Source organism: Elgaria multicarinata, chromosome 10 (assembly GCF_023053635.1).
Source record: "Elgaria multicarinata webbii isolate HBS135686 ecotype San Diego chromosome 10, rElgMul1.1.pri, whole genome shotgun sequence".
Lineage (NCBI taxonomy): Eukaryota > Metazoa > Chordata > Lepidosauria > Squamata > Anguidae > Elgaria > Elgaria multicarinata.
In genome coordinates, this window is record NC_086180.1 from 64,156,456 (window position 1) to 64,181,440 (window position 24,985).

Sequence of the window (24,985 nt, forward strand, 5' to 3'; positions counted from 1 at the left end):
GAGGTTCAGCTCTGCCACAATCATTGCTCCAAATTCCACCTATGTCTGGTGGGAACTCTACTCTTCTATGGCTGAATGATTAGATGGGCTCTATCCCTATAAAAGTTGCCTACCTTTAATGTGTAGAGCGTTTGATTTGCTATGGCAGCGACACATGTCACGACAGCCCACCATGGGTTAATTTAGAAGCCATGAGTTATTCGGGCGTTGTATAACCCTAAAACAACTCTCAAACAACCCCTGCTGCCTGGGTTCATATGACACGGCAAGCTGAGCAATCATGGGCACCCAGCACAACACGACAGCCCCCATGAATAAATTAAGACAAGGTGGGCTGTCATGTCATGCAAATGTTACATTGTAATCAGTGCAACTGGACCTCCATTAGCTTCAGTAGACATGCCCTATGCAGATAGCTTCCCTGTCGTAAAAGTAGAATTCATATATAATTATTGTATGAGGGATTATGCCGTACAGCAGGGGTACAGAATCCCCCAGCCCACAGGCCTATTCTGGCCTGCTGGGGTCCCCAGTCCAGCCCATGGAGCCTCCTAGGGTTCCTCCAGGGATTGGGGATTGGAGCCAAGCCCTGCCCAATGGAGGAATCCCTCCCCCCCCCGGAAGGAATCCCCCCTGTTATCTCTGATCTCAGATTGGAGATAACAACAGGAACTGGGCCAGGAGGAAGAGTGAAAAATAGGATGGTTGATGACGTGTGTGTGTGTGACCATGTCCACTGACACCAGTGGTTGTAGCCACTCCCATTTACATCCCCTAGCTTACGGAATGCCTGGTTCTCCACCTAAAATCATTTCTGCAGCCCTGCCATAAAGTATAGGGGAAGTATAATATCCCAAATATTTAAGGCAAATGTAATACTACATTTCTGATTGCTTCAGGATGGATTCTACATTGGGTCTCACAGCAGAGATTCACCTTCAGGTTCCCCTGATGTATATAAAAAAAGCATTGATTCCCTGAGCTGGGAATTTCAAAAGTGGTGAGACATCACGATGGTGCTGACCTTGTTTCTTCACAAAGAATAGGCCACATAAAATGGTGTACAACCAAACCCACCTGATCAATGAGATAGGAATAGCTCAAAAGGGATTTTGAGCACATCCAATGCACCAGAAAGGGTTTAAAGCTTTTGGGCTCCTTTGTCTCTTCAGCTAAATTCTGCTCTGCAGTACCATCCCAGCCACGAGAGAAAGTCATTTTCTGCACTTTTATCAAAGGCACATGCAAACAACTCTGCAGCTCCCTGCATTCCAGAGAACATAATCAAGAGTTTTCTATTACCCACTGGCCACCCAGGCATAAGCACAGTTGTGACGAAGGAAATGTAAAGAACTGACCTGGTCTTGCCTTTTATTGAGAAGATTGTGCCAATTTGAATCCTCCATTTTAGTCCTTTTGTTACACACAAGTGGTTTTTCCAATACTGGAAAGCACATCCTAAGTCTCTTGGCTCATCTATTCTTTGGAATGACAGTACATTAGTTAACCACAGCTTCCTCAGTACTTTGGTATGTACACCCAAATCCCTAAGGATCCACAGCAATTTCTAACTGCATGAATTAATGTTCACATTTGCCTATCTTACTTAAATCTGTTGCATGTGCTTGCTCGCTATGTTGTGGGCCTGTGCCTGTGTCGTTTTGTGCTTTCAGATAGTGGTGGGTGCGCTCGCAAACGTGCTGCCATGTCTGTCAAATTAACAGCCGTGAAGAGAGTTCAGAGTTCTCCGAACCTATTGACTGCAGGTATAACTATATTAACCGTGAAATGCCACCCTTGAATGCCATTGTGTTGTGTTTTTGTACAGCTTTGTGTTAGAGCTGGATATCAGAGTCACCTGCAAATGTTTTTGATCCAATAATGTAATCTTAGGTTGTGTTCATATGGGATCTTCCTGAACTCTGACTTGTGTAACTTCACATTTAACAGGTGGTCTAATTTGAACCAGAACTTATCTGAGCTCACCTCCAGAACATAGTTTCAGTCTCAGGATTAATGTGGAACATTAGTCTTTGAGTGGTGTGAGCCTTTCCCTGAGCAGCCATAACCCATGCTGTTCAGATATTCACACTTAATGAGGTGCTTCCAGGTCAAAAGGTGATAGTGATAGGCAGGTACATCCTTGGCAACCTCTCATTTTACAAAATAAAATGTAGAGGAAGCAGGAAGGAATTCTACCAAAACAAAAGGCGTACACGGTTGTGCAGGATTTCTCTCAATATCTCTACCACAATCCATTATTTGGACTTTGCTATTCATACTTACCTTGCTAACCCCCTGTTTTGCCATTTGAGCTAGCATAGGGACTGGCCCAGTCTTTATGTGGCTGGCATGTGTTCAGTCAACCCAAGAAATCCTTCATCCGGAAGTACTCTTACTATTATAATGGCCCTTCAGAGGTGGCACCACCGTCTCCGCAAGCCCCTGTCAGCCACAAGTATCCCTATTCACTGTGCAGAGCTAAGTCGACCCCCTGGGAGACCCAATACGGCTCTACAGGATTCCCCAGAAGGCCCCACCTCCCTTTCCCCCAACCACCCATCATTTGGTGGTCTCCCAGCTTTTGTACAGTTTTTTCCCCCAATCTAAAAGGTTCAACTACCTCTGCTAAGGGCTTAGTTATTGGCAGTAAGAGCTTTAAGCGAAAATAAGATGGTGTTTGGGGATTCTTTTTAATTAATTTTTTTGCACCATCCCTTTTGCCTTTGGTCCCACCACTGGAATGTGGTCCCTGAAAGCTTTTTCAAAATGGAATCCAGCCCTCTGTGATAGAGGCTTCCTTGGATCATCAGTATAGATGGCTCTGTCCCAGCTCAGAAGGTAATGCTTGCTCACGGCACTGGGCCATTAGTTTGGTGTAAATATACCTAAATCCAACCACTGATGTGCTGGGCAGTTCACTCTGGTTCATATGTTACCAGTAACAGTAGTGACCCTCACACATTGGAGGAGCTGGAAGGTATGGCAGGGCCTCCAGGCAGATTACTGAGGTTCATGGTTACTCACCTTGCCTCCTCTTTGAGAGAGAGAAATCATGGGAGGAGGACCCACAGTCAGACATTAGTAAGAGGTCCCTGCTCAAATACTCTGCGTGTGAAGGGCACCAGAGAGGGGAGGAACACTTAGTCACACCACTGTGCATCATTACCATTGGTGTTGTACAAACAAGAGCATAGCAATATTTAGTAGGACTAAGCTACTTTAAGGGCAAACATACCACGACAAGTAATGTGCCCAAAAAGGGTGGGAGAGCTGGCTGTATGATGAAATAGAATACTGTCTTTACTTTTTCTATTTTATCACTGTGTTTGTTCAGCTAGAAAGAAACAGTTTTAAACCCCTTGGCCAAAAAGAAAAAGAAAAAAACGGGTGGGGAGAGAAACAGTGTAATATTCTCTCTAAAACAACACTGCAAGTGTCCCATAACACTTAGCATTATATCACAAGATATATGAACATTTGGACCAATTTTTTTATAGCAAGTCGCTTTCATGCTTCATCACCAAATTGGAAGCAATGTAGCATTTGCCGTATTTTGAGTGCCCTTTAGAATGTTGGGTTGAAAAATCTTCCCGTTGGCTGTTAGAAAGCACAAACTAGATTTGAGAAATTAACACTGCTTTGGCCATAAAATTTCATCCTTGGCTAAGTTTCGCCATGGCAACTGTCAAGCTGGGAAAAGCAGCTCTCCATTTTAAACGTTTACAATGGCAAAATGATAGGAGCCATGTCTTTCTTAAAGGTTTAAGTCCATTTTTTTACTAACACTAAAAAGCAGGGTGTTTTTTTTAGAATTTGCATTTGGAAGTAACCCAGGGAAGTGAGGAAAAAATGTTGACAACAACCATTACTCCCCGATTCCATATGTTCATCATCTACAGCTCAATTATGTGGGTAAAGTAACGTATCTATCCATCAAGAAAAACTGTCAGTAAATTGCCAATTACCAGCCATTAGTGTTAACTTTGAAAGTAAGATGGCTCTTTAAGAAAAATCTGTATTTACATTTTCATATTGCAATAGCTTGCAAAACGCACATGCATTGAAAAGGAAGAACAGCATCTTTTACTTTTATCTTCTTTCTAATAAAGCAATGATCAAATAGAACAGAATGAGCAGAATAACAGTAAATCTGAAATCTTGTTCAGGATGTGTGATGTAATGGAGCCATAAGCATTGCTTTACCTCTGTTGTGATCTCCTGAGTTGTGCATAGGTAGCAGATGGGAAATGTAATTCTGCTTAATCAATGCTTTGTAGCTGTCTTCTAAGCAAGCAGTACGAAATTTGCAAAGGGTAAATATGTTTCTTCAATGTGAAAACATGCTCTTTTCAAATATACCAATTACCATTTAGTTGCTTTACAGAGATTCATTCCTATAGCAAGAGTGGCTCCTTTAAAATGGCCTACAAAACTATCTGTAATGCACTATAAATACTGTTGCTGACAATAGACCAACATGTCTCACTGTTTCACTAGTTTTTCAGGTTCATGCAATTGTCGCTTTCCCATTCCAACACAACCATGAAGGGAAGATTGGAAGCATCCACTTCAATTTTTTTAAACTAACCTCTGTTTGTTGTTAATGTCAGAAAAAAAGGCACTGTGCTTAGTTTAAACTATAGTTTATTGAAACAAGCCAGGATCAAACTGGTTTATGATCCTGGCTTGTTAATAAACCATAGTTTTAACCAAATATAGTTTGTCCATGTTCACCATAACAAACCATAATTACTTTAAAAAGGGAAGTGGATGCTTCCAATTGCCTTGGAGCTGTACTGGTGGAAGAAAATGGTGTGTGAGCCCAAGACTCTTTCCTGTAGCACTAAACTATGGTTTAGTGTTGTGTCCAAATCAGGGCAGTATAAAATTGGAGTAAGAATGGGCTGACCCACTGATATTTTGGGTTACAGACGGTTGAGCTCAGTCTGTGATCTAAAACATCAGAGGGAGTCTGAAGGAACAGAATAAGCCATCCAGCCTGATCTTATGCTTATTTAGTTTGAAGTAAATTCAAACTAAATTCAAGTTCAGTTGGGCCTACTCTCGAATTAAAATTAAGGACTTTAGAAGAAAGAGCTACATAGTAGTAGTGGTGTAGTAGTGCCTTTTAACTTCAGCGCACCAATGATTTTTGGTAAGTAAATTGCCCTGAAATTAATGGACATGTAGTAAGAATGCTAGCTGAACTTCCCACACATTAACTTTGATACTTTCTATTTCTAGGACTTGATTCCCAGTCACCAGATTCAGGTAAATACTTATTTTTTAAAGGGTGAACATAATAGTAATGCTTGCGAGTGGAATAAACAAAGGCATGCTTGTACCTGCCAATTTTTCCCTACATAAACCTTACTAATCTTGAGATCAGTCTAAACATAGAACTAGAGATTGTCTGTCTGTGTAGCCTAAAGCCTTTCTATTACATTGTGCTGAGCTTTGTCTAATGGATCACAATAGTCCAATTTTTGCTCCTTTTCTTCATGGCTTGCTTAAATCCAGATGACTTACCAAAAGAAGACCCTACATTACATTCCAAGAAGTGCTGTTATCTTTTTCAGTTAGGAAGCAGCAGGGAAACAGAGGAAATGAGATTGGTTACAGGAGTTAGCAGGTTTATTAATAGCTAAAAGTACTGCAAGTGATAAAAACTGGTTCAAATTATACCTCATCCAGCAATGGAGTAACAACCTGTCTTTCCAGTGGTAGGTTACAGTCTATAGAATTATCCATGCTGTGTCCGCTGCCCTCTTAAAATCTTCTCTTAAACATCTGTAGAATAGGTATTCTACAATTTCTCTGGGTAATCTGTTAGACAATTTAAGACACAACCCTGTGCATGTTTAGAGAAGTAAAAAAAAAAAGTCCTACAACTCCCAGCATTCCCCAGCCAGCTGACTTGGGAATGCTGGGTGTTGGGGGACCTTATTTTCTGTCTAAGCAAGCATAGGATTGCGCCCTTAATTATTTTTATAGTTATGAATAGTCCCTGCTGTCTAAATGAAGCTGTGCATAAACGTTCTAGGGTTCTCATTCTTTCCATCTAAGCCACTGTGTTTTCCAAATATTTGATAGGTGAGGTACACTTTTTTCAGAATTAAAATTGGGGCACACTTCATTCTTACACCCCTCCCCCAAAAAACGAGACAATATTTTAATAATAAAAAAACAAAATATGTCAAATGCTTGTTTGAATCTGGCATAAACTAAATCTACTTTGTTCCAACTTGAATCAGTTGCACAAGGATGGTACTAGACATCACGAAGGCTACATAAAGACCATCAAAATCATCAGCAACTTGTCCTTTCCTTTTCTCTCCCCCATAACCTATAGGGATACTCAACATGTGACGTGAGTTTCCCTCATTTTACTGCATTTCATTGCCAGCTTGCTGCTTGTGAACACAAGGAATCCATAGAAGTTTAAGTATTATTCGGGGCCACCTTTGTTTGCTAGAAGCCCTGTGACTTGCTCATAACAACTAGCTCTTATTATGAGTGCACCCCTGAAGTGATTGAATAGAGGCAGATGCACATATGAATCAGCCCAAACATGACAAATAAACATATTTTATGGAGGTCAGGCAGGCGCCAACCTTGTACTCCTTTCGGCGCCTCCTGAAAATATCTTTATTCCAAGAAGCCTTTCTTTAACATGCAGCCTTGGATTACTGTTATTGCTTCTTTTAAATTTTGTTTTAACTGTTTTATTCTGTTTTTATTTTCATTTTACCTTGTACACCGCTCCGATATTTTTCAATGGGGAGCGGTATATGAATATTCTAAATAAATAATAAATTTATTTATTTATTTATTTTTATTTATTGTAAATATTTTATATACTGACCTTCATTATCAAATCACAGGGTGGTGTACAAAATTCATTAAAATAACCATTCATATAAAATACAAAGATAACAGCAAACAAAAAAACAAATCTACTAAGCTATGTATTAAAATCGTCAGCTGCTTGGCTAAGCAGACGCGTTTTCAGCTGGCCCTGAAACACCGTCAAGATTGGTACCCGTCACTCTGCAGTGGGGAGAGAATTCAAAAGGCGGGTTGCAATCAAATGTTCCTGAATTGTCAAAGGGGCAATCAGAAGGCCCTGATCTGTAGATCTTAAGTGAACGAACGGGCAGATTTATATGAGAGAAGCCGCTCCCTCCATAGCCTGGTCCCAGGTTGTTTAGGGCCCTATATGTCAATAATATCACCTTGAACCTGCCCCTGTAACATTACCTATGAAAAAATGCTGAAATATTTGAGTAAGTCTGAGTGTATTCAGAATTTAAGAATATTGGGCTGGACCCAACCTTGTGTGAGCAAAAGCCCACTGCTCTGGAGGGTCCTCTAATGCTCCAGAGCATATTTGGGGGCTGCGGGGGTGGGAGGGGAAATCCATTCTCCCAGCAGTTCCCTTACACTGGTGAAACTGCACCATTGGATAGAACTCATTATTCTGATTTGAGTAATTTTTATTATTATCTGTGGCATTTATATCTTCTCAAGAGCTGAAGTCACGCATGGGGTTTTCCTCATTTTATCCCTGTAATAGATGGAAATAGGCAAGGATTCATTCTCTCAGGCTACCAGAGGGGGCAATAAAGAGCACTACACACTGTGGTAAAGAAAGTACTGGAAGGCTGAATAAAGAGGGTGGTGTTACAAGAAGGTCTCAGCCTGTTTCTGAAAGACCACAGATAGAACAATCCACACATCTAGTCTGAGAAGCAGGTTTGGCTGAGAAGTAATGACTTGTGCAATGCCAACAAGTGAAGCATCTCAATTCGGGGTAACTGGAACCTAGATTTCCCATCACCAAAGTCAACACTGCAGCCATTATGCTACATTGACAGCGCAATCCTGTACATGTCTACTCAGAAGCAAGTCCCATTGAGTTCAAGGGAGCTTACCCACAGGTAAATGGGTATAGGATTGCAGCCTTCGAGATTATTACAGAAATAAATAATTACACGCTTACTGTTTCATAGAAAGTTGATTCTTCATGAAATCCTGGCCAGCAATCTTTGCAGCAATCTTTCTACTAATTTCCTAGGAGGAGGAGGAGGAGGAGGAGGAGGATTCCCTAACATTTTTTTAAAAAACTATACAATCCTTACCCAAAGGTTTACGTTCTAATAGACAGGATGGAAAGGGGATGGCAGCGGAATGACTACTGAGGGAAACAGCTCTAAAAAAGGAGGATCAAAATAGTGGTTTGGTCCCTGCTGAGCCAATAGATTGGTCTCATTTTTCCTTCTGCTGTAGCTAATAGTATGCATCTGCCCTTTGTTTCTGACTCATACACATTTTATCCCTTCGGTTTTTCACATTGGTGCCTGCTTCTATATTACCGTATGTAGATTTAGATCACTGTTAAAAGAAACAGAACCCAGACATACACACCCTCATTTCACTTGTTACATAATCACAACAACTCTTTTATCAGAAATAAATTTGCTTGGATTTCTTTTCATATAAAAGCTTGGAGATCATTTAACAATGGGAGTAGAGAGACACTGAATGGAGACACTAGCAGCTCCTCTCTTGCAGCCAAAGGCTTTCGAAGTGTCCGGCCAAATCTACAAGAAAAGAAATCACCAACTCAGGTAAAATGGCAGCTATGTACGCTCACTTTCAGTTTATGTGGAGTTCTAAAGTTCAATACTGTGATTTCACAAAATAGGTAGGGTCAATTTCCTTCAGATGGTTGTTTTCAGGATGCTTCCTTAATGTTTCTTGTATCAGTCTGTGGTATGATCTCTATTTTGGCCATCCATGTGTATGTTAAACTGGTTTGGATGCAGACCTGCTGGTTCTCTCATATACTTACATTCCTTTCAAGGAGTAAAGCACACAGCTATGAAATGTTCATAAGGTTTAGAATATATGCCTTATCCAATTGCCCTTTTTTAATGCTTCACATTTCAAAAATATTTATTTATGGGGAGGGGGAATTAGGTTGCAATTCATATAAAATTTTGTTAGAGGGACCCTGCTTAACAGAACTGCAATGCAGTTGAATCATGCTACCAAAAATTAATTGAGTTGAGACTAATTTGAAAACATTTATCCATTTTTCAAGTAATTTGAAATTAGAATTCCATTTCCCCTACTATTTCTGATACTTTAAATCAGAAGCATTAAAGGGATATACGTTCATTCCCATCAGAATAATCTGTTGGTTGCAATGATCTACCTTGTGCATGATCAAAATAGGGTTTTTTTTTGTCTCTGCAATTTCAACATTGTAGTTCTGATAATCTCTGTAATATTGATCCAAAGATGGGGTGGGGATGCTTTGTAGTAATATGTCAGCATTGACCACCCAGTGGTTTCTTATGGTGCAATCCTATACATACGTACCTGGGAGAAAGTGCTTACGTCTGAGTAGAGAGGTGTAGCATTGCACTGTCAGTAGATGCATGCTGGTTTTCCAGATATCACAATAATATATTGCAGTCTGGAATATCAAAGTTTGTTGAGGCCTGATTCAAAATCTTGTATTACTTTAGTTGGATTTGTATCAGTGCGTCTATTTAAAGTGACATGTCTTAACTCAGTTTACTTTCTTGCTAATGTTTTGCTTTCTCTCTTTCTCCTGTAATATTATTTCATTGCGTGGATGCTTTTGGCAAATAAGGCACCCCCACTACCTCCTAGGAAAGAAAGTTTTGGTAGATCTGGAATAACTAATCACAAGAAGAGTGAAAGTAACTCCTGGTCCATAACAACCAAACAACCTAAGAAATCTCCTCCTGATGCTGACTACTGTACTAACAAGGAGCTTCTTCGGAAGACAGTGTATTCTAAAAAATCTAACACAAGTGTATCTTACACACACAAAATTACTAAGCCGCTGGCCTTGGTTTCTAGCACAAAAACAATAGCTGGCATTAGAACTACTGTTCGTCAAGGCCACAAGCAACAGTCTCAAAAGCGTAGAGTTTCTGCCCTGAAATTAACTCGGGCACGAAATGCATCTAGCAGTGTTCCTTGTCGTACACAGCAACAGCCTGTGCCTGTTGAAGCATCAGCAACTCCACAGAGGCCTGCTTCACCTGCCTGTAACCCTGTGCCTGAGATACACAAAGCATCTCTCTCCATTCAGATAGCTCCCATCCCTGGTAATAGAGCAGCACCTGAAAGCCAACAACATCCACTTAGGCTTTCTCCAGACACTTCCAAGATGCCTCCAAACAATATGCAACCAATGTCTACAGTTCCTTCTGCACAGTCCGCAGAATGCAATGTGGTATATTACATTTTTCTCTTCTTTTTGTTTTAGATCTATCTTGTGTCACCTAACCTTTTTCTATTTAGTATACTCACTTGGCTCTGACTAGTGACTACAATTCCTGGGTAAAACTACCTGTCACCATATTAAAAATAGTGTTGCACTATTTATTTCTTATTGGTTTTGAAATATGTTTCTGGCCCATCTTAGTGCGTGGAGAAAGGAGAGAACAGAGTGACTTTCAGACACATATTAAGAGAGCATTGAATCCTAGATATTGCAAAATTATGTCCTGTGGGGAAGACACCCCACTAGATATCAAGTGATGCGCCTTCTGAATGACACTACTTGAAGGCACTGTGCCTTTTAAAGGAAGTGTCCAGGATCTAAAGAGCCATGTGCGGATGTCCATGAGAACTTCTCAGTGATCCCTTCCTACCACAGATCTGTACATCTTAAAAAGCTGCTTCCAAAGGTCAAAGGATTTTGGACTCTACTGTGGCTTTCCATTAATGACAAGGGTAGGGTGACCATATGAAATGGAGGGCAGGGCTCCTGTATCTTTAACAGTTGTACAGAAAAGGGAATTTCCTCAGGTGTCATTTGTATGCATGCAGCACCTGGTGGAATCTCTTCTTCATCACAACAGTTAAAGCTGCAGGAGCCCTGACCTCCTGACCAGATACAAAAGAAGGCAAGGCGCCTTCAGCTTTAACTGTTGTGATGAAGAGGAATTTTACCAGGTGCTACATGCATGCAAATGACACCTGCTGAAATTCCCTTTTCTGTACAACTGTTAAAGATACAGGAGCCCTGTCCCCTTTTCATATGGTTACCCTAGACAAGGGGCCACTGCTGAATAGGGAAAACAAAAAACATTTCCCTCCCACCCACGTATGTACACAGAAGTACTTTGCACAGAATCCTGTTTGGATTCTAAACATTGCGCTTCCAATTGGCCATGGACTGATAAATAAATAAGAAGTCTGTGATCTGTCTCTGCACTTCCGCAGGGGAGGTACTTGAATTCCCCTTTTACTTCTGTTGTTTTGTATAAGTATTATTTTATTATTTATGTAGGATCTTTTGGCATAAAAAAGTATATTACAAAGTGCGAGCAGCCAGTATGGTATGATTTAGAGAAAAGCAGCTCATAACACGGGGTGGTGGGGGCAGGCCTGGGGCCAAATTTGACCCTCTTCCAATCCCCCACGCCCCCTCTTTCCATGACCACCAATCGTTTGGTGGTCTTCCAGCTTTTCTGCAGTGCTTTCCTCCTTCTAAATATGCTGGTATTTTGGCTCTGCCCCTTCTCCAAAATGGCATTTGACCCTCAGGCTGAAAGAGGTTCAACATCCCTGTTATAACCAGTCAACCTAAAAGTATAACATCCTCAGAGGAGTGAGACACTGAGGGAGGAGGATTAACCGTATCTTGCTTGCTTCCTTGCCTAATGATTCCAAAGATGCCACTGCTGAATTGAGATGATATGGATGATATTTGATGTTTATGAGCCAAGAAGTGTAACTATCTCACAAGGTTGTTACGAGGTGTAATAATATAAGAATGATAACACATCATTATACAGAAGAAGCTATAGGGAAGTGAAACAGTTGCGAGTGGAGAAGGAAGCACAGAATAAAGACACAGACGCCAGAGCTTGGGATAAAACTAGGGCCTCTTTATTTAAATAAGGGAACTTCACCCCTCCCTGGATCTGCATGTGAAAGTGCAGGAATCTATTATACCCTTTCTTCAGGCACCTAGCCTGCCAATAAGGGCAAGCCACTCAATTGAACACAGGGATCGGGTAAACCCGGCCCCTTATTCAAGCTACACTTCAATGTATGGGGGGAACGGCCTGCATCATCCCCGCTCAGGGCTGCAGAGCTCTGAGTAGATGAGACAGGAGGGTCCCCAAAGGCACACCCTATCCTGACATGAGAGCTGCACAGCCCCAAGGAGCAGGACCTCCGGATATGCCAATCACCACAAGGTGCCAGAGGGCTCACCATCCCTATTGTAATATCATGCAAATTCCCACACACCCCTGTCAACCAAACTAATTCACCTATTTATTCACCCTCCGGTAATCATTTTCCAGTATGGAGTAGGCAAAAACCTAGCAGGTAAAAATTCCTACTCAGCCCCTCCTCCAAAGGAGGCAACTGGCTAATCCCATACTAGCTAAAGGGAGGGAGGGTGGGAGCTGAGAAGCGTAAGAGGCCGAGCTTTGGCAGGGCAGGCCTTTATAGGATCTGCCCTGTCCACACCTTAAGCTTCCCACGTGCCATTGCGTGTGCAGAGACTTTCTTCCTCCCCCTCCCCATTCGCAAAAGCTGCCCCCTCCCCAAGCCATTCCGGCTGGGCAGGGAGCGGGCTTCTTGACAACTATATTAATGTTAGTGTGTTGTTTTTATTATTCAAGGTAAAAGCTGGTCTTTTGGAAGGAGGTTGTGTTATTATTGCCCCAAGTCCACAGAATCAAAATGTGGGGCAGTATCCAAAGCTGGCTATCTTCCCGCACTCATTAGGTTGTGCTATCACAGGGGTAGGGAACCTCTTTCAATCTGAGGGGTTGATTTAATTCTGGAGAAGCTCTTGGAGGCCGCATTCCAGTGGGGCCGAAGGCAAAGGGGATGAGGAGTAGAATAAAAATGCAAAAACATTACTAGCATATTGTAGCTTAGGAGAGGCATTTTGACCTTTTAGAATGGGGTCGCAGGAGCCAGGAAATCACCAAACTAGCAGTGGTTGGGGGGAAAGGGATGGAGGAAGGGGAAGGTGGCATGGCCTTCTGGAGACTCCTTCTGGGACCCCAGGAGGGACAGATTGAGTCCCAAGGCTGCAGTTCCCCATCCATGTGCTAGAAGGAATAACCGCTTCTTAGAGCACCCCTAGAAACTAAGAGAGCCAGTGTGGTGTAGTGGCTAGAGTGTCAGACTGGGAGTCAGGAGATCCGGGTTCTAGTCCCCACTTGGCCATGGAAATCCACTGGGTGACTTTGGGCCAGTCACAGACTCTCAGCCCAACCCACCTCACAGGGTAGTTGTTGTGAAGATAAGGTGAAGAGAAGGAGGATTATGTATGCTGCCTTGGGTTCCTTGCAGGAAAAAAGGCGGGATATAAATGCAATAATAAATAAATAAATAAATAATAAAACTACCTGAAACTAGCATTTCCAGAAGAGACAAGTCAGTGGAGCTCCCCTCTGTGAACTCTCTACTGACTTGTACAATTCTGGAAATCCTGCATTTTGGATAGTTTCCAACTGCTCTAAGAAAGCACCAGCATCCCGTTATGCTAGCAGTTATTGCCATTGCTGGAAAGGCAGCTTTGGCTCCTGCTCCTCAAAGCCAGGTTCCAAAGGTCAGTGTAACTCGACTTGTGTCCCCAAGGTGGGATTAAACTGGCATTTCTAGAATAGAAGCCCTCTTTGAAACAGAAGTCCATTTCCAAAGTAGTCTGCAACATGGTATGGGGATCTGTTGTTCGAAACAGAAGAAAAGAGAGAGAAAATCCCATAGGGCAATTTGGATCCCAGCCAAGGTGATTAGGACGATGGAGGCCATCAAAGCATCTCTGCCAATCTGCAGAGGGACTTTTAAATGAGCAAGAGGTGATTAGTTTGGACAGCAAGCTGAGCCAGGCCTTTTTCATCATTCTGCCACTGCTCTGAGAAACTGGAGTGAGTCAAAAATGCCACATTGTGAGGGCCACACAGTGAAAAAGCAAGTGGGCATATTTTTACTTGCATCCTCTGGAGATTTGCATTCCAATAAAGAGCTGCTTTTAGCAGTCTCCAAAACTGCCAGGTTTTGTAGAAACATTTCTTTTGGAAACTTCTTGGTAAAATGTAAGCTCAGGTCCAGTTTGACTGGAAATGAGGAAAGAAGCACCTTCTTTTGCTTCCCTGCCTCTATTGTCTGGTGGAATAGCTTTCAAGGCTCATCATCCATCATGTGACTTGTTGGCCCCAAATAACCAATAGTACTCTTGGATCTCACTACAGGCTCACTTCATACAAGATGCATGAGCCACTCACACATATTTCTCTGCTTCTGGGTAACGTGAATCAGCCTTTTTGGTAAGAAGATCAGGTGGGGACTTTCAGCATTTTGCCAAGGAGCTGAGAAAATGTGTATTTACTAACAGGAAAAGAGTCAGACTGTGTCTCCAGTATGTAATGTATTGATCTGCATTCAATTGAGTTGTCTATTTCATTAAATAACAAAATTAGACACCCGTAGCCAGCCAGATCTGAGAAAAGTTCAAGGTGTCATTAGAGTGCGAACAAAGTATTAAATTAGTTGCTTCTGTGAAGAATTAGTTGTCTTCATATGAAAAAGGCAATGTCATATGTTACAGGCATGTCTTATGTAATAGTGAAAAGGGGGGATGAATGTTGTTCCAAACTTCCGATTTTGAGAGAAATTTGATGACCTATTGAATCCTAAAGTCAAGTCTATTCATGGTTCTTGGTGAATGCTCAAACACAGGTGAGAAAGCATGTGCTTTTAAGAGAAAGGTTCTCTGGAATTGTTCATGAGAATGTGGATAGCATGAAGGTTGCTGGTGGTGAATATGCATATCATAGCTTGATTGTCATTGTCCAAGAGCATCTATCTACAAAGGTATTAGGTGTGCTTTCATGTTGAGAAGAAACCATATATCTGAATGCGTGATGATGCAATGCACTTGCATGGATAGGTGTAGTCTCACACCCTGGCATCTGCAGGGGACGTTGGCAGCTTCTGCCGGTAAATGTGGAAAACTCCATGGAAGCCAGAACCCTGTGCTATTGGGGTTTCAGCTTGCATGGAGGCCTCCAAGTGCACATCTGTACATGAGGAGGCCCCATCTCTGCAGACATTTATGCCATTCATGTAAATGACATTTACATTTGACCTAGCCCGGCTCCCAGCTCACATGTTCATCTAAACCATAAGTAGAACACCTGAATAAGGCTAAGGTGCTGACAATACATGTGCAGATATTATTACTTAAATTAAATTTATATGGTGAAGTAAAGGAAATGCCTCTCAGATCTGTGATGTGTCATGTAGTGGATGAACAGGTGTAATACAGTAGACAAAGAGTTGTTTTCTCTATCATTGCAACAAATGGACACAACCCAAAATTAACAAGTTTCATTACATAGCCTATCATGAGCTGTTGAATTATGGCCATCTACATGCCCAGAAGATAATTTAAGGTAAAACAGAAAACTGAAAGGGATTTTTTACTTCAAAAACAAAACACCTCTTCATGCAGGTGTTGGTACTGCTCTTTACAGACACAACTGAGGGACCAAAATTAACGTAGGAGTTCAGTATCCCAGATTAGTTCCATAATTTGAAGATTGAAAGTCAGCAAAAGCTTTCACACCTACCTTTGAACAATCAAATTTTAAAATGTTGAGCGCTGGTCTTAATATGAGGTATTTTTACCCATTTGTGTGTGTGTGTGTGGATGTGTTAAAACTGAATTTTGTGTGCTGTCTTTATCCTATGTGTTAATTAACAGAAATCAGCTCACTTTTTCATCTTAGATTCCTAATTGTATCTTGTTCTTTTGAAGCAAGGCCAGCAATCTGGTGTCATTATCTATCTTGCAACCATTTGTGAACCTTATATTAAAAATTGAGATTTGTCTACAGCACATATAATGCACCTGTATCTGCATGTACTGTAATGCTCCTTTGGACCAGTTCACATAATCAAACAAATTACTGTGGCTTAAATAAAACATGGTGGCTTGTTTAAATCAGCAGCGCATGCTGGCACATGCCAGGCACCATTAGCCTAATTACCTGCTCAGGTGTGCTTGTTGCATCATCCAGACCCAGGTAGAATGGCTTGTTTGAGGGGGAAACAACCTTCAAATAACTCAACAGCTTATTGTTTCCCCCTCAAACAAGTCATGCCGTCCAGGTTCAGACAACATGGCATGCCGTGCCCAGGTGGGTCATTAGGCTAATGGAGCCCAGCATGCACCACCAATTTAAACAAGCCTTATTTTGATTGTAGGAACTGGGTGAAACTTGTAAATATCTCTCAATAAATCTCTGTGAAGAAATTGGTGCAGATGATCCAATGCTACATTCCAAAAATACAAGAATTGTGTACTGATTTTTTAAAACTTTTGCTTCTATTTCAAAACATAGATAACATCGCATGAGGATGTTATCTTTTTCATATGGGAAAATCACCATAAAGTGACTTTTATCTTGTCTTCTCACGTGATAATAATTTCTTATGAATATTCCCCACATTGGTTCTGATTCACTATATCCAAGAATATGACCATGCTAAAGTGCTCTAGGATACCAGGGGCAGATCCACACAGAGGCTTCGGGACGCCCTGAAGGCGCGCCCCGAAATCGATGATGTACACCCTACCTTAACCGTTCCAAGAAGAGGCGGAGGAGGAGGAGGAGGCCCCGCATCACCCCTCGCGGGGACGGGATGAAGAGTTGCCGCGCCCGGCGGCTTCGCTGGGGAATCAGCTGCCGCCCACCTACCCGCCGGCCTCCTTTTGCTGGCGAAAGAGCCACCCGGGTCATAGAGCTCGGCGGAAGAAGCCGACGGCGGCTTCTTTTGCCAAGCTCTCTGACCCGGGTGGGCCCGGGTGGCTCTTTCGCCGGCAAAAGGAGGCCAGCGGGTAGGTGGGCGGCAGCTGATTCCCCAGCGAAGCCGCCGGGCGCGGCAACTCTTCATCCCGTCCCCGCGAGGGGCGATGCGGGGCCACCTCCTCCTCCTCCTCCTCCACCTCTTCTTGGAACGGTTAAGGTAGGGTGTACATCATCGATTTCGGGGGCCCCTAATGCGCCTTCCGGGCGTCCCGAAGCCTCTGTGTGGATCTGCCCCAGATCTCACCATGTGATGGGGCATTCAGAAAGAATTGTCACAACGTTGTGGTGGAGTTAACTATTTATATATATATATATATATATATATATATATATATATGAAATGAGAATGTAGCATGGAAGGAAAGACTTATTATATTACATGCAATAAGTAATAGATGGCAGAAGCTTAATATTAATCTATTAAGTATGGTTATTTGATTTGAACATAGTTCAAATCACTACAGCTAGTCAATTGTTAGCAATGTGATTCTAAAATTATGCCAATTATGTACTGGGAGCATTTTCATATATTCTGCAAACTGATGGAACGGAGGAAAAGGTTCCTTTCCCATAACAAATAGTAAAATAAAAAAAAGTTGAATTAAAATTCGACTCCTTCTGCACTCAGATGGAGCTATATTGAACATGATACTGCATAGTTTCAAAAGTTTCAAATTGCTAGGTTTGCATTTGCTCTGTTTCACTGAGATGTCCTATTCACTACTATATAGGGACTGAGTTGAATTTTAATCCACAAGCCTTTCAGGCAGTCTTCTCAGAGTAGCAATACTCTGCAGTAGCCCACAAAGAAGTAATAAACCAGACTAGTGATTTGTAAGTTTAAAGCTGCAATTCGGTGTACACATACCAGGAAAAAAGTCCCATTGAACTCAGTGGGACTTACTTCTGAATAGACATGTGTAGGACTGTACTGTAAAATCATTACTCTAATTGTATGTTGAGGTCTCGTTGCATATAATGTTGAAAGATCAGACAAAGGAGACAACATATAGTTTGTGTTATTACTCTGTACTATACAATATTCTCAGTGCCCATACCCCCCCCTTTTTTTTTAATTGCACATGTTTTGACAGTGACTGGCTCATCCATAAGAATATCACTTTTTGTTCAAAATAAAACTTATTCCATAATGAATTAAGTACGTTACTGCAACTGAAATTCTGCATTTATTGTAGACCTTTTAATATTGATAGAGCGACTCCGGAGAAGACAGGTTAAAATTTTGATCTACAATATGGTTTTATTAACTCCCAGTTTAAATGTTTACATTTTAATACATTTCTAATTTTTGCGGGGTGAAAGGACACCCTTTGCTCTCGCTCAGAATTCAACATGCATATGGACTGTTGTCTTCTACGAGTAATATTCTTTCTTTCTTTATTTAAAACATTTGTATCCCGCCCTATATCATTAAGATCTCAGGGCAGCGTACATATAAAAGCATGCAGTATAAAACAATAAATATATACAGCTAAAAACAAATTAAACCCCAACTCTTCATACGTAGTAGGATATAACACTATGAAAGCAGTTTGAAAACAGTATATAAAATGTGTCATGGGCACAACAGTTTTCAGTGCACTTCAATACCGTTATAAAGCAGTAGTGTAGATCCTGCCCTGGTTTGCTAACCCATGCTTTATTTAAAATCAGCCATTCTACATGCCAGTACTACACCTCCCAGCATGCCTTTGGTGGCCCACAGGTGTCCATGGGCTGGGCACTTGCCCCCCTTTGTCGGACCTGTTTCTGGGCATGCACAGAGTGCCTCCCCTTCCTCCCTCTCTCTTAAGGGCAAAGGCCACACAAATACTTCCCCCAGATTCTGAGAAAACAGCAATATCAGGATGGGGTGCCTTTGAGCATGTTCAGACTTCGGCCTCTCAAAATCACACTGTAGTATCTAGTTATAATTTTAAAAGCATGCACGCCAGGAGAGTGGAGGCATTGCAAATGAATGCAGCTCATTTATGTGGGTTGTGTGTTTTTTATGTGGAATTGGGTTGACTACTCAAGACCGATCTTAGGAGTCTGGGTTGTGAAAGGCACACAGCAGCCACATGCCCGCACACTCACAATGTCTGGCAATGTATGGCTCATAATATGTCAGTAATGACAAAAGGCTTGTTTGTTGATGGCAGACAACAGGAAATTGCTGCCCAGACCACTTCAGCCAGGTCTGTTGTATAATTTTAATAAAATTAATTTAGAAAGGAGAAATTAGTGCAAAAGGGTCGTTGTTGCATTCCCAGTGCATTATCTGATTCTATTGTGTTTAACAAACCTTGACTTATCCACACAATCTCTGTGTTGTTGTTATTTATTTTAAAACATGCAAGTGCTAGTTGTAGTTCTCGGGATATAACTTAGGCCATTAGGAAGATTCTTCATTCCACACTTAGCTTCCAATACTGGCTTCCAAGATTTTCTCCACTCTCCTAACACTAAATAATGTACCGCTAGAAAACAGATACACAAATGTCACATGTGTGCTCTGATGAGGCACATCTCCCAGTATTCTATGCTAATTAGAGGAGGGCAAACTCCCTTTGACTGGCAGAGTGATAGCAGAGTGTGTTTCTAAAAACCAAATGAGTTAAACCTGCCCGTTTCCCCTGCTAATTTGCCCCATCTCCTTCCGAAACAACAACCGCAAAAACGCTTATCTTTGATGAGGGGGGAAGGCTCGCTAGAGCCACTGCTAATGGTCAGGTTCCCTTACTCTTACAAAACTTTTTTTCCCTTTGTTTATGTTATGTGACATACAAATCCATCTTATGCATGTTTAAACCAAGTCTTACTGAGTTCTGTGGGACTTATTGGCACGTATGTGTTTTTAAGGATTACGGCCTTGAAATTACAATTGGGACCTCTGATGCTGAAAGTGAGATTGATTAGGAAGATTTATGTTTTTGCAATGGGTAAAGGTCTTACACTCAAAAGCTCTACAATCCCCTGTTTTCAGCTCATGGGAAATGGATTCCGATGTGTTGATCCCATACTGTCTCACTTCCATTTCATCCAAACAAGTCACAAGTATAGCACCCTTCATGCATAATTTGTGCCAAAGGATTCCATGGGATTAAGAGGAAGTGGGGCCATGCTGCCTTCCCTGCCCCCAATGTTGCGAACATCCCAGCCCCCCAAATCTATACATTGGGCATGGATATTGGAAGAGGGGAACCCTATGTGCTTAAAGATATACGTATATGCGTAGGTGTCTCCTTTTTAGATATCCACATACGATACACGGATACAAGTAATACAGGGATGATGCATAATTTGCTTAGTCCTCAACACACAGTTATTGATACAGTCTGCTTAGTTCCATGGAAACATGTCTATGGGAGCCTTTTGAGAATTAACCGTATCTTTTACACACACACGCACAAAAGTAGATGCAATTATGCGGTTTTAAAAAAATATCGTATAGATAAATACAGCTTAATGAAATTTGATTTGAACGAAAGCTCAAACATTATAAGCCTTGGAAACGGACATGAATGTTTATTCCAACACACTGTAGTTTCTGGCGTTGCTTCCATTAATACTTGACAAATTCACTTACTTTTGTTTTCTTTTATAATGGGAAGTTTGACTGCTAAAAACACATTGTGTGTGTTTTAAAATAGAGAGAGAGAGAGACTCTAGCACACAACGGAAGAGTAAGGGCAAGACTTTTCCAAAATTAAATTTAGTAATATGTTTTCTTATTTTTGTTTGTTTGTTTGTTTGTTTCTCAAAACTCAGCTTGGAAACCAGAAAGTAACTGCCAGTGTGATGGAGGTAAATGCTTCACAGACACACAGACAAACTGCAGCCGAAGCTTCGCCACTGCCTCCTCCTTCACCTCCTCCTTCCATGGTGCCGATTAACAGACCCTCTCTCTCACCTGACAGTGGCACCCACGTAACATCATTTATTTTGCCAACATGTGATGATTTTTGGCCTTCACGCTTTTATAGAACCCTGGCCCTTTCACGGTTTTCATATACATACCCTTTCCTAGCTCCTGACAGTACAATCCACAGGACTGAAACTGCCTCTGTCATGACAGACTCAGCCATGAGTGAGTACTCCTCTCGCCCGGTGAGCGAGTCCTCCACTGCCATTCTAGATGAGCTACAGAGCTGTAACTATGATACTACTGACCGTTCTGAAACACCTTCCCCAACCTTGAGCCAGATGTCTGCCGTGTCAGATGGCACCACCTTAACCTCCACTGCTGCCGGCTCTCATGTAATTATCTTTCCGCTTTCCTCCTCCTCCTCCATTTTGTTCAACCGGGCTGCCAAAGTGGAAAAGAACTAATCCTTGTCGGTCACCTCATTTAATTAATGAGCATGCTGGTAATTGGGGATATTTCTTAATGATGACATCCTACATGTTAACAGAATATACATTTGCTGGTAGACAGTTCCAATATTCTGGAAGGCTGATGCATCCTGTGGAAGATATTTCTTAATAATGACATTTGTAAACATCCTACATGTAGCAGAAAATACATTTGCTGGTACTTAATTCCAATATTCTGGAGGGATGACCTATTTTGTGGATGATGGGATGGTAGTTCCCTTGTCTGATCCCGTTTTACATATAAAATAGTGTTTTCAATACTCTCTCCAGGGCGGCTTACCTGGTACAAACTTTTGTCTTCCTGGCTCCAGGTAAAGCACACACACCATCTTTTTTTAAAACTTAGCTGAAAAATACTTTATTTACTGTTCTGCTTTTTAAAAGTATTGCGTCTAATAATTTTCTTTTATTTGTACATTGTACATTCATAATTAAGGGTGAGGTATAAATCTTTTGCTGATATGTGTGAGCATGTGTGTGTGTATGCACACATACACACACACTATGACTATTTTAAGTTTAACCTCCAACTTAAAAGATCTGCTCCCCTAATCCATCAATTTGGAAGCAGATAGGTTTGGATATTGCTGGAGTTGACAAGAAACACAAGTGATTTATGTTTCCTGTTTCTTCACAACAATCTCTCATTCCAAATTAGGGATCTATGAGAACTTCGTTTTGATTTGTTTTGACTTGAATTTGCCCCGTTCGCGCCTCTTAATGCAAACATGGATGTGAGTGCTTTTTTTTTTCCCCAGGAAAAGTTTGCATGTTCCTGAATTTGCATTCGCATTCAAAAATCTGTACACTTTTTAAAAATGCATTTTCCCAAAAAAAATTGCATTTTCACATTTTACTCTATGGGGCAAAAGTGCATACTGAAATGCACACATTTCCCATCTAAATGAAAAGAAAAACAGAACGCAATTGGAAACAGGAGCAAGGTGATCGAATTCGGAGCATGTCAGCAATCTTGAAAAATCACTGATCCTCCCATCCCTAATCCAAATAAAACAATTGGGTCTCTTGTACCCAGGAAATATATACATTGCTCTTTTATCAGGAGTGTATGTATCTCTTAGCGGGAGACTTACAAAAGTTGTATTTTGGTGATGATGTGGAAGAATAGGACGCACAAGTTGTACATGCTTATACATGCTTGTCCCATGCAAAGCTGCCCATAGTAGTGAGGGACTTTGCACACACTCAGAGATTCTCATTTATCTCTGCTCCGGGGCCAAGCCTTGGCATCGTAGGAGTCTCTGGGGCCTTGATCTCAAAAACCTAGGCTCAAATTTAAGCCTTGAATGAATCTTGTAATAACGGTTCTGTCTTGCTGCGGCACAGAGAAGTGGTGTGTGGGATATAAACAGAGCTACTTAGATAAATGTACCTACAGAAAATGCTCAGGCAGAAAGTAACAGCAGGCTACAAACCTGTCAGAAAACTGTTGAGGGAGCACTAGAATGCAGAGTGTGCTTCAGCAATGGATTTTGTTACATTTGATGAGTACAGCACTTAACACAGCTTTGTTTTCCACTAGCAGTGACTGCTTGACTGCATGAAGTTTCTTCCAATTTAGCTTTTTATTTTTCTCTCCAACTAACATTTCCCCCTTTAAGCACTTTTGACTTGCAGGAATAAAAGTATGAATAATTTTACATCCACTTCCGACAACATGTATTATTTCTTTTCTTTTTTGCAGGGATGCTTCTTTTTTAAATAATCAAGGGAAGTGACTCAGAATAAATACATATGTCCTTTTGTATAAGACAAAAGTCTGAGAATGAATGTATCTGATAATTACATATACAAGTTTCATCCAGGCAACTTGATTCTGAGATCAATCCATCCTCATCTCAAATGAGGCACCCTGTGTAGTTTATAGGTACCAGCTACATGGACAAAACAAGCTGGAATTTGCCCAATAATTATTAGGTCATTATCTTACAAAAACATTTAAAAAATAATGCTAAAAGACTTTTCTGAAGGAAAACCATCTTTAACCTAAGTTTGTAAAATATGATGGCATTTGTTTCCAGAAAGTTTTAGGGTTTGCCTAACAAATTTATTTATTTATTACATTTCTATACCAACGAATAGCTGAAGCTGTCTGGGTAGATCACAAAAATTAAAAACATAAGTACAGCATAAATGTAGCATGGAATCCTAAACATCCTGAACTCAGTAAGAGATGCTTCCAAGCAAATGTGTTTAGGATTGGAATGTCTGAATGGTATCATACAGGCCATATGCCCTCCCTTACCATGCTTAAGGTTACAAGACCAGATCCATCAATACAATTACAAGTATAGAGAGAGCAAGTTGGTGCATCACACAAAGTGATGTTTCTTCAGCTTTTCCTATTGCTTTATAAGGCTCCTATACACACATACCTGGTGTATGTTCCATTGAAGTTAGCGGGTCCTACTTCTGTCTAGGACTGTGCTTTAAAAGAGTTTTTCAGTGCTCATGATTTGCCTGGATTTTACAAAACAACAGCATGTTAAGTCAACAAAATGCTGTAACTGTGTGGTTTTAATAAATCAAAGCATGCCTAAAATATTAGCATTAATCATTTATCCAAAGAAAAAGGCAGGAATTGCTACAGAATTCAGTGGGCAGACTGCACAACCACATTTTTGAACATATTGTACTTTGAACATGACCATCGTCTATGGTGCGCAGTGAGACTTTTCTCACAACTCTTGAGAAAGGGTTTTGGCTCATCCTGTTGCCATCTTTTCCTTCATATGAATAGTGATAGGAATTAAGTATTTGGAAATGGATGAGAATGTGATCTTCAAGAGAAAGTTGGGAGAGCATATTTTGCTGCCATCTTCATTTTTGTACCATATTAATATGGCTGCCGCCTTGACCCGAGGACTTTCTGACACCTTCCCACAATTTCTGCAGACTGCGTTTCAGAGAGTATTGTGGGGGGAGAGACGATACGTTGTAGCTAAAAACCTGACAACTGGCTATTGCTATGAGGATGGCTGTTCTTTCTGCACCCTTTATATTTCACTGGTGGGGTAGTTGAATGGCATATGACTTTGGTGTTGTTGTTGTTTTCCGTTCGCAGGCTTTGATAACAGTGAACGGTAACTCTAGTTCGGCGACCAGCCCAATGAGTCACTTTCAAAGGCCTTTCTCCCCTTCTTCAGTCTACTCCCTGCCAGTCTCACTCAATTCTAGCACGGTTCTGCTGCAGCAGAGCAGGACAACAGGTGAGCTCCCTGCATAAGTAAAACAATACATTTATTAAGGGTTTTAAGCATTGTGCACTGATTAAAACCGGGGTGTACTAAAACGACTACTGAATATCACAGCCCCATCTGCAGCCATGAAATTGGCAGCTAGTTCCATTTTCAGCAGATGGTGTGTGCCAAAATTTGCTCCTTACCTTAGGCACAGGTGTCTTCTGTTTTGTTTTTAAAAATACAACAGTAAAGATTCTTGTGGCACTTTAAAGAATAACAAATATATTCTGGCATAAGCTTTTGTGGACACTCTCCACTTCATCAGATGGCACAATATCCTCACAAGCTTATGCTTTGTTCATCTTTAAGGTGCCACAAGAAGACTTCTTGTTGTTTTTGCAAGAGACTAACCTGCTTAACTTCCCTGTTGAAATCCATGGGGGGAATGAGAAAGTGGGTGGATTTTGCCCTAAGTATTTGCACTGGATTTTCTCTCCATGGCAAAGTATG

General features: G+C 41.2%; 1 protein-coding gene across 5 annotated transcripts in view; it reads left to right on the forward strand.

The window, feature by feature from the left end:
• SORBS2 (sorbin and SH3 domain containing 2) overlaps positions 1 to 24,985 on the forward strand; it is a 216,773-nt gene that overhangs the window by 107,223 nt on the left and 84,565 nt on the right. For 2 of the 5 annotated variants that reach the window (XM_063135631.1, XM_063135629.1), the window contains exons 4-7: positions 1,674 to 1,766; positions 5,248 to 5,274; positions 8,578 to 8,633; positions 24,358 to 24,502. In XM_063135631.1, coding sequence (XP_062991701.1) covers positions 1,674 to 1,766; positions 5,248 to 5,274; positions 8,578 to 8,633; positions 24,358 to 24,502 — 321 coding nt within the window. Of the gene's footprint in view, positions 1 to 1,673; positions 1,767 to 5,247; positions 5,275 to 8,508; positions 8,634 to 9,667; positions 10,280 to 20,666; positions 21,156 to 24,357; positions 24,503 to 24,985 lie in introns of all 5 variants that reach the window. The other 3 variants (XM_063135628.1, XM_063135630.1, XM_063135627.1) reach the window with 2 other exon arrangements.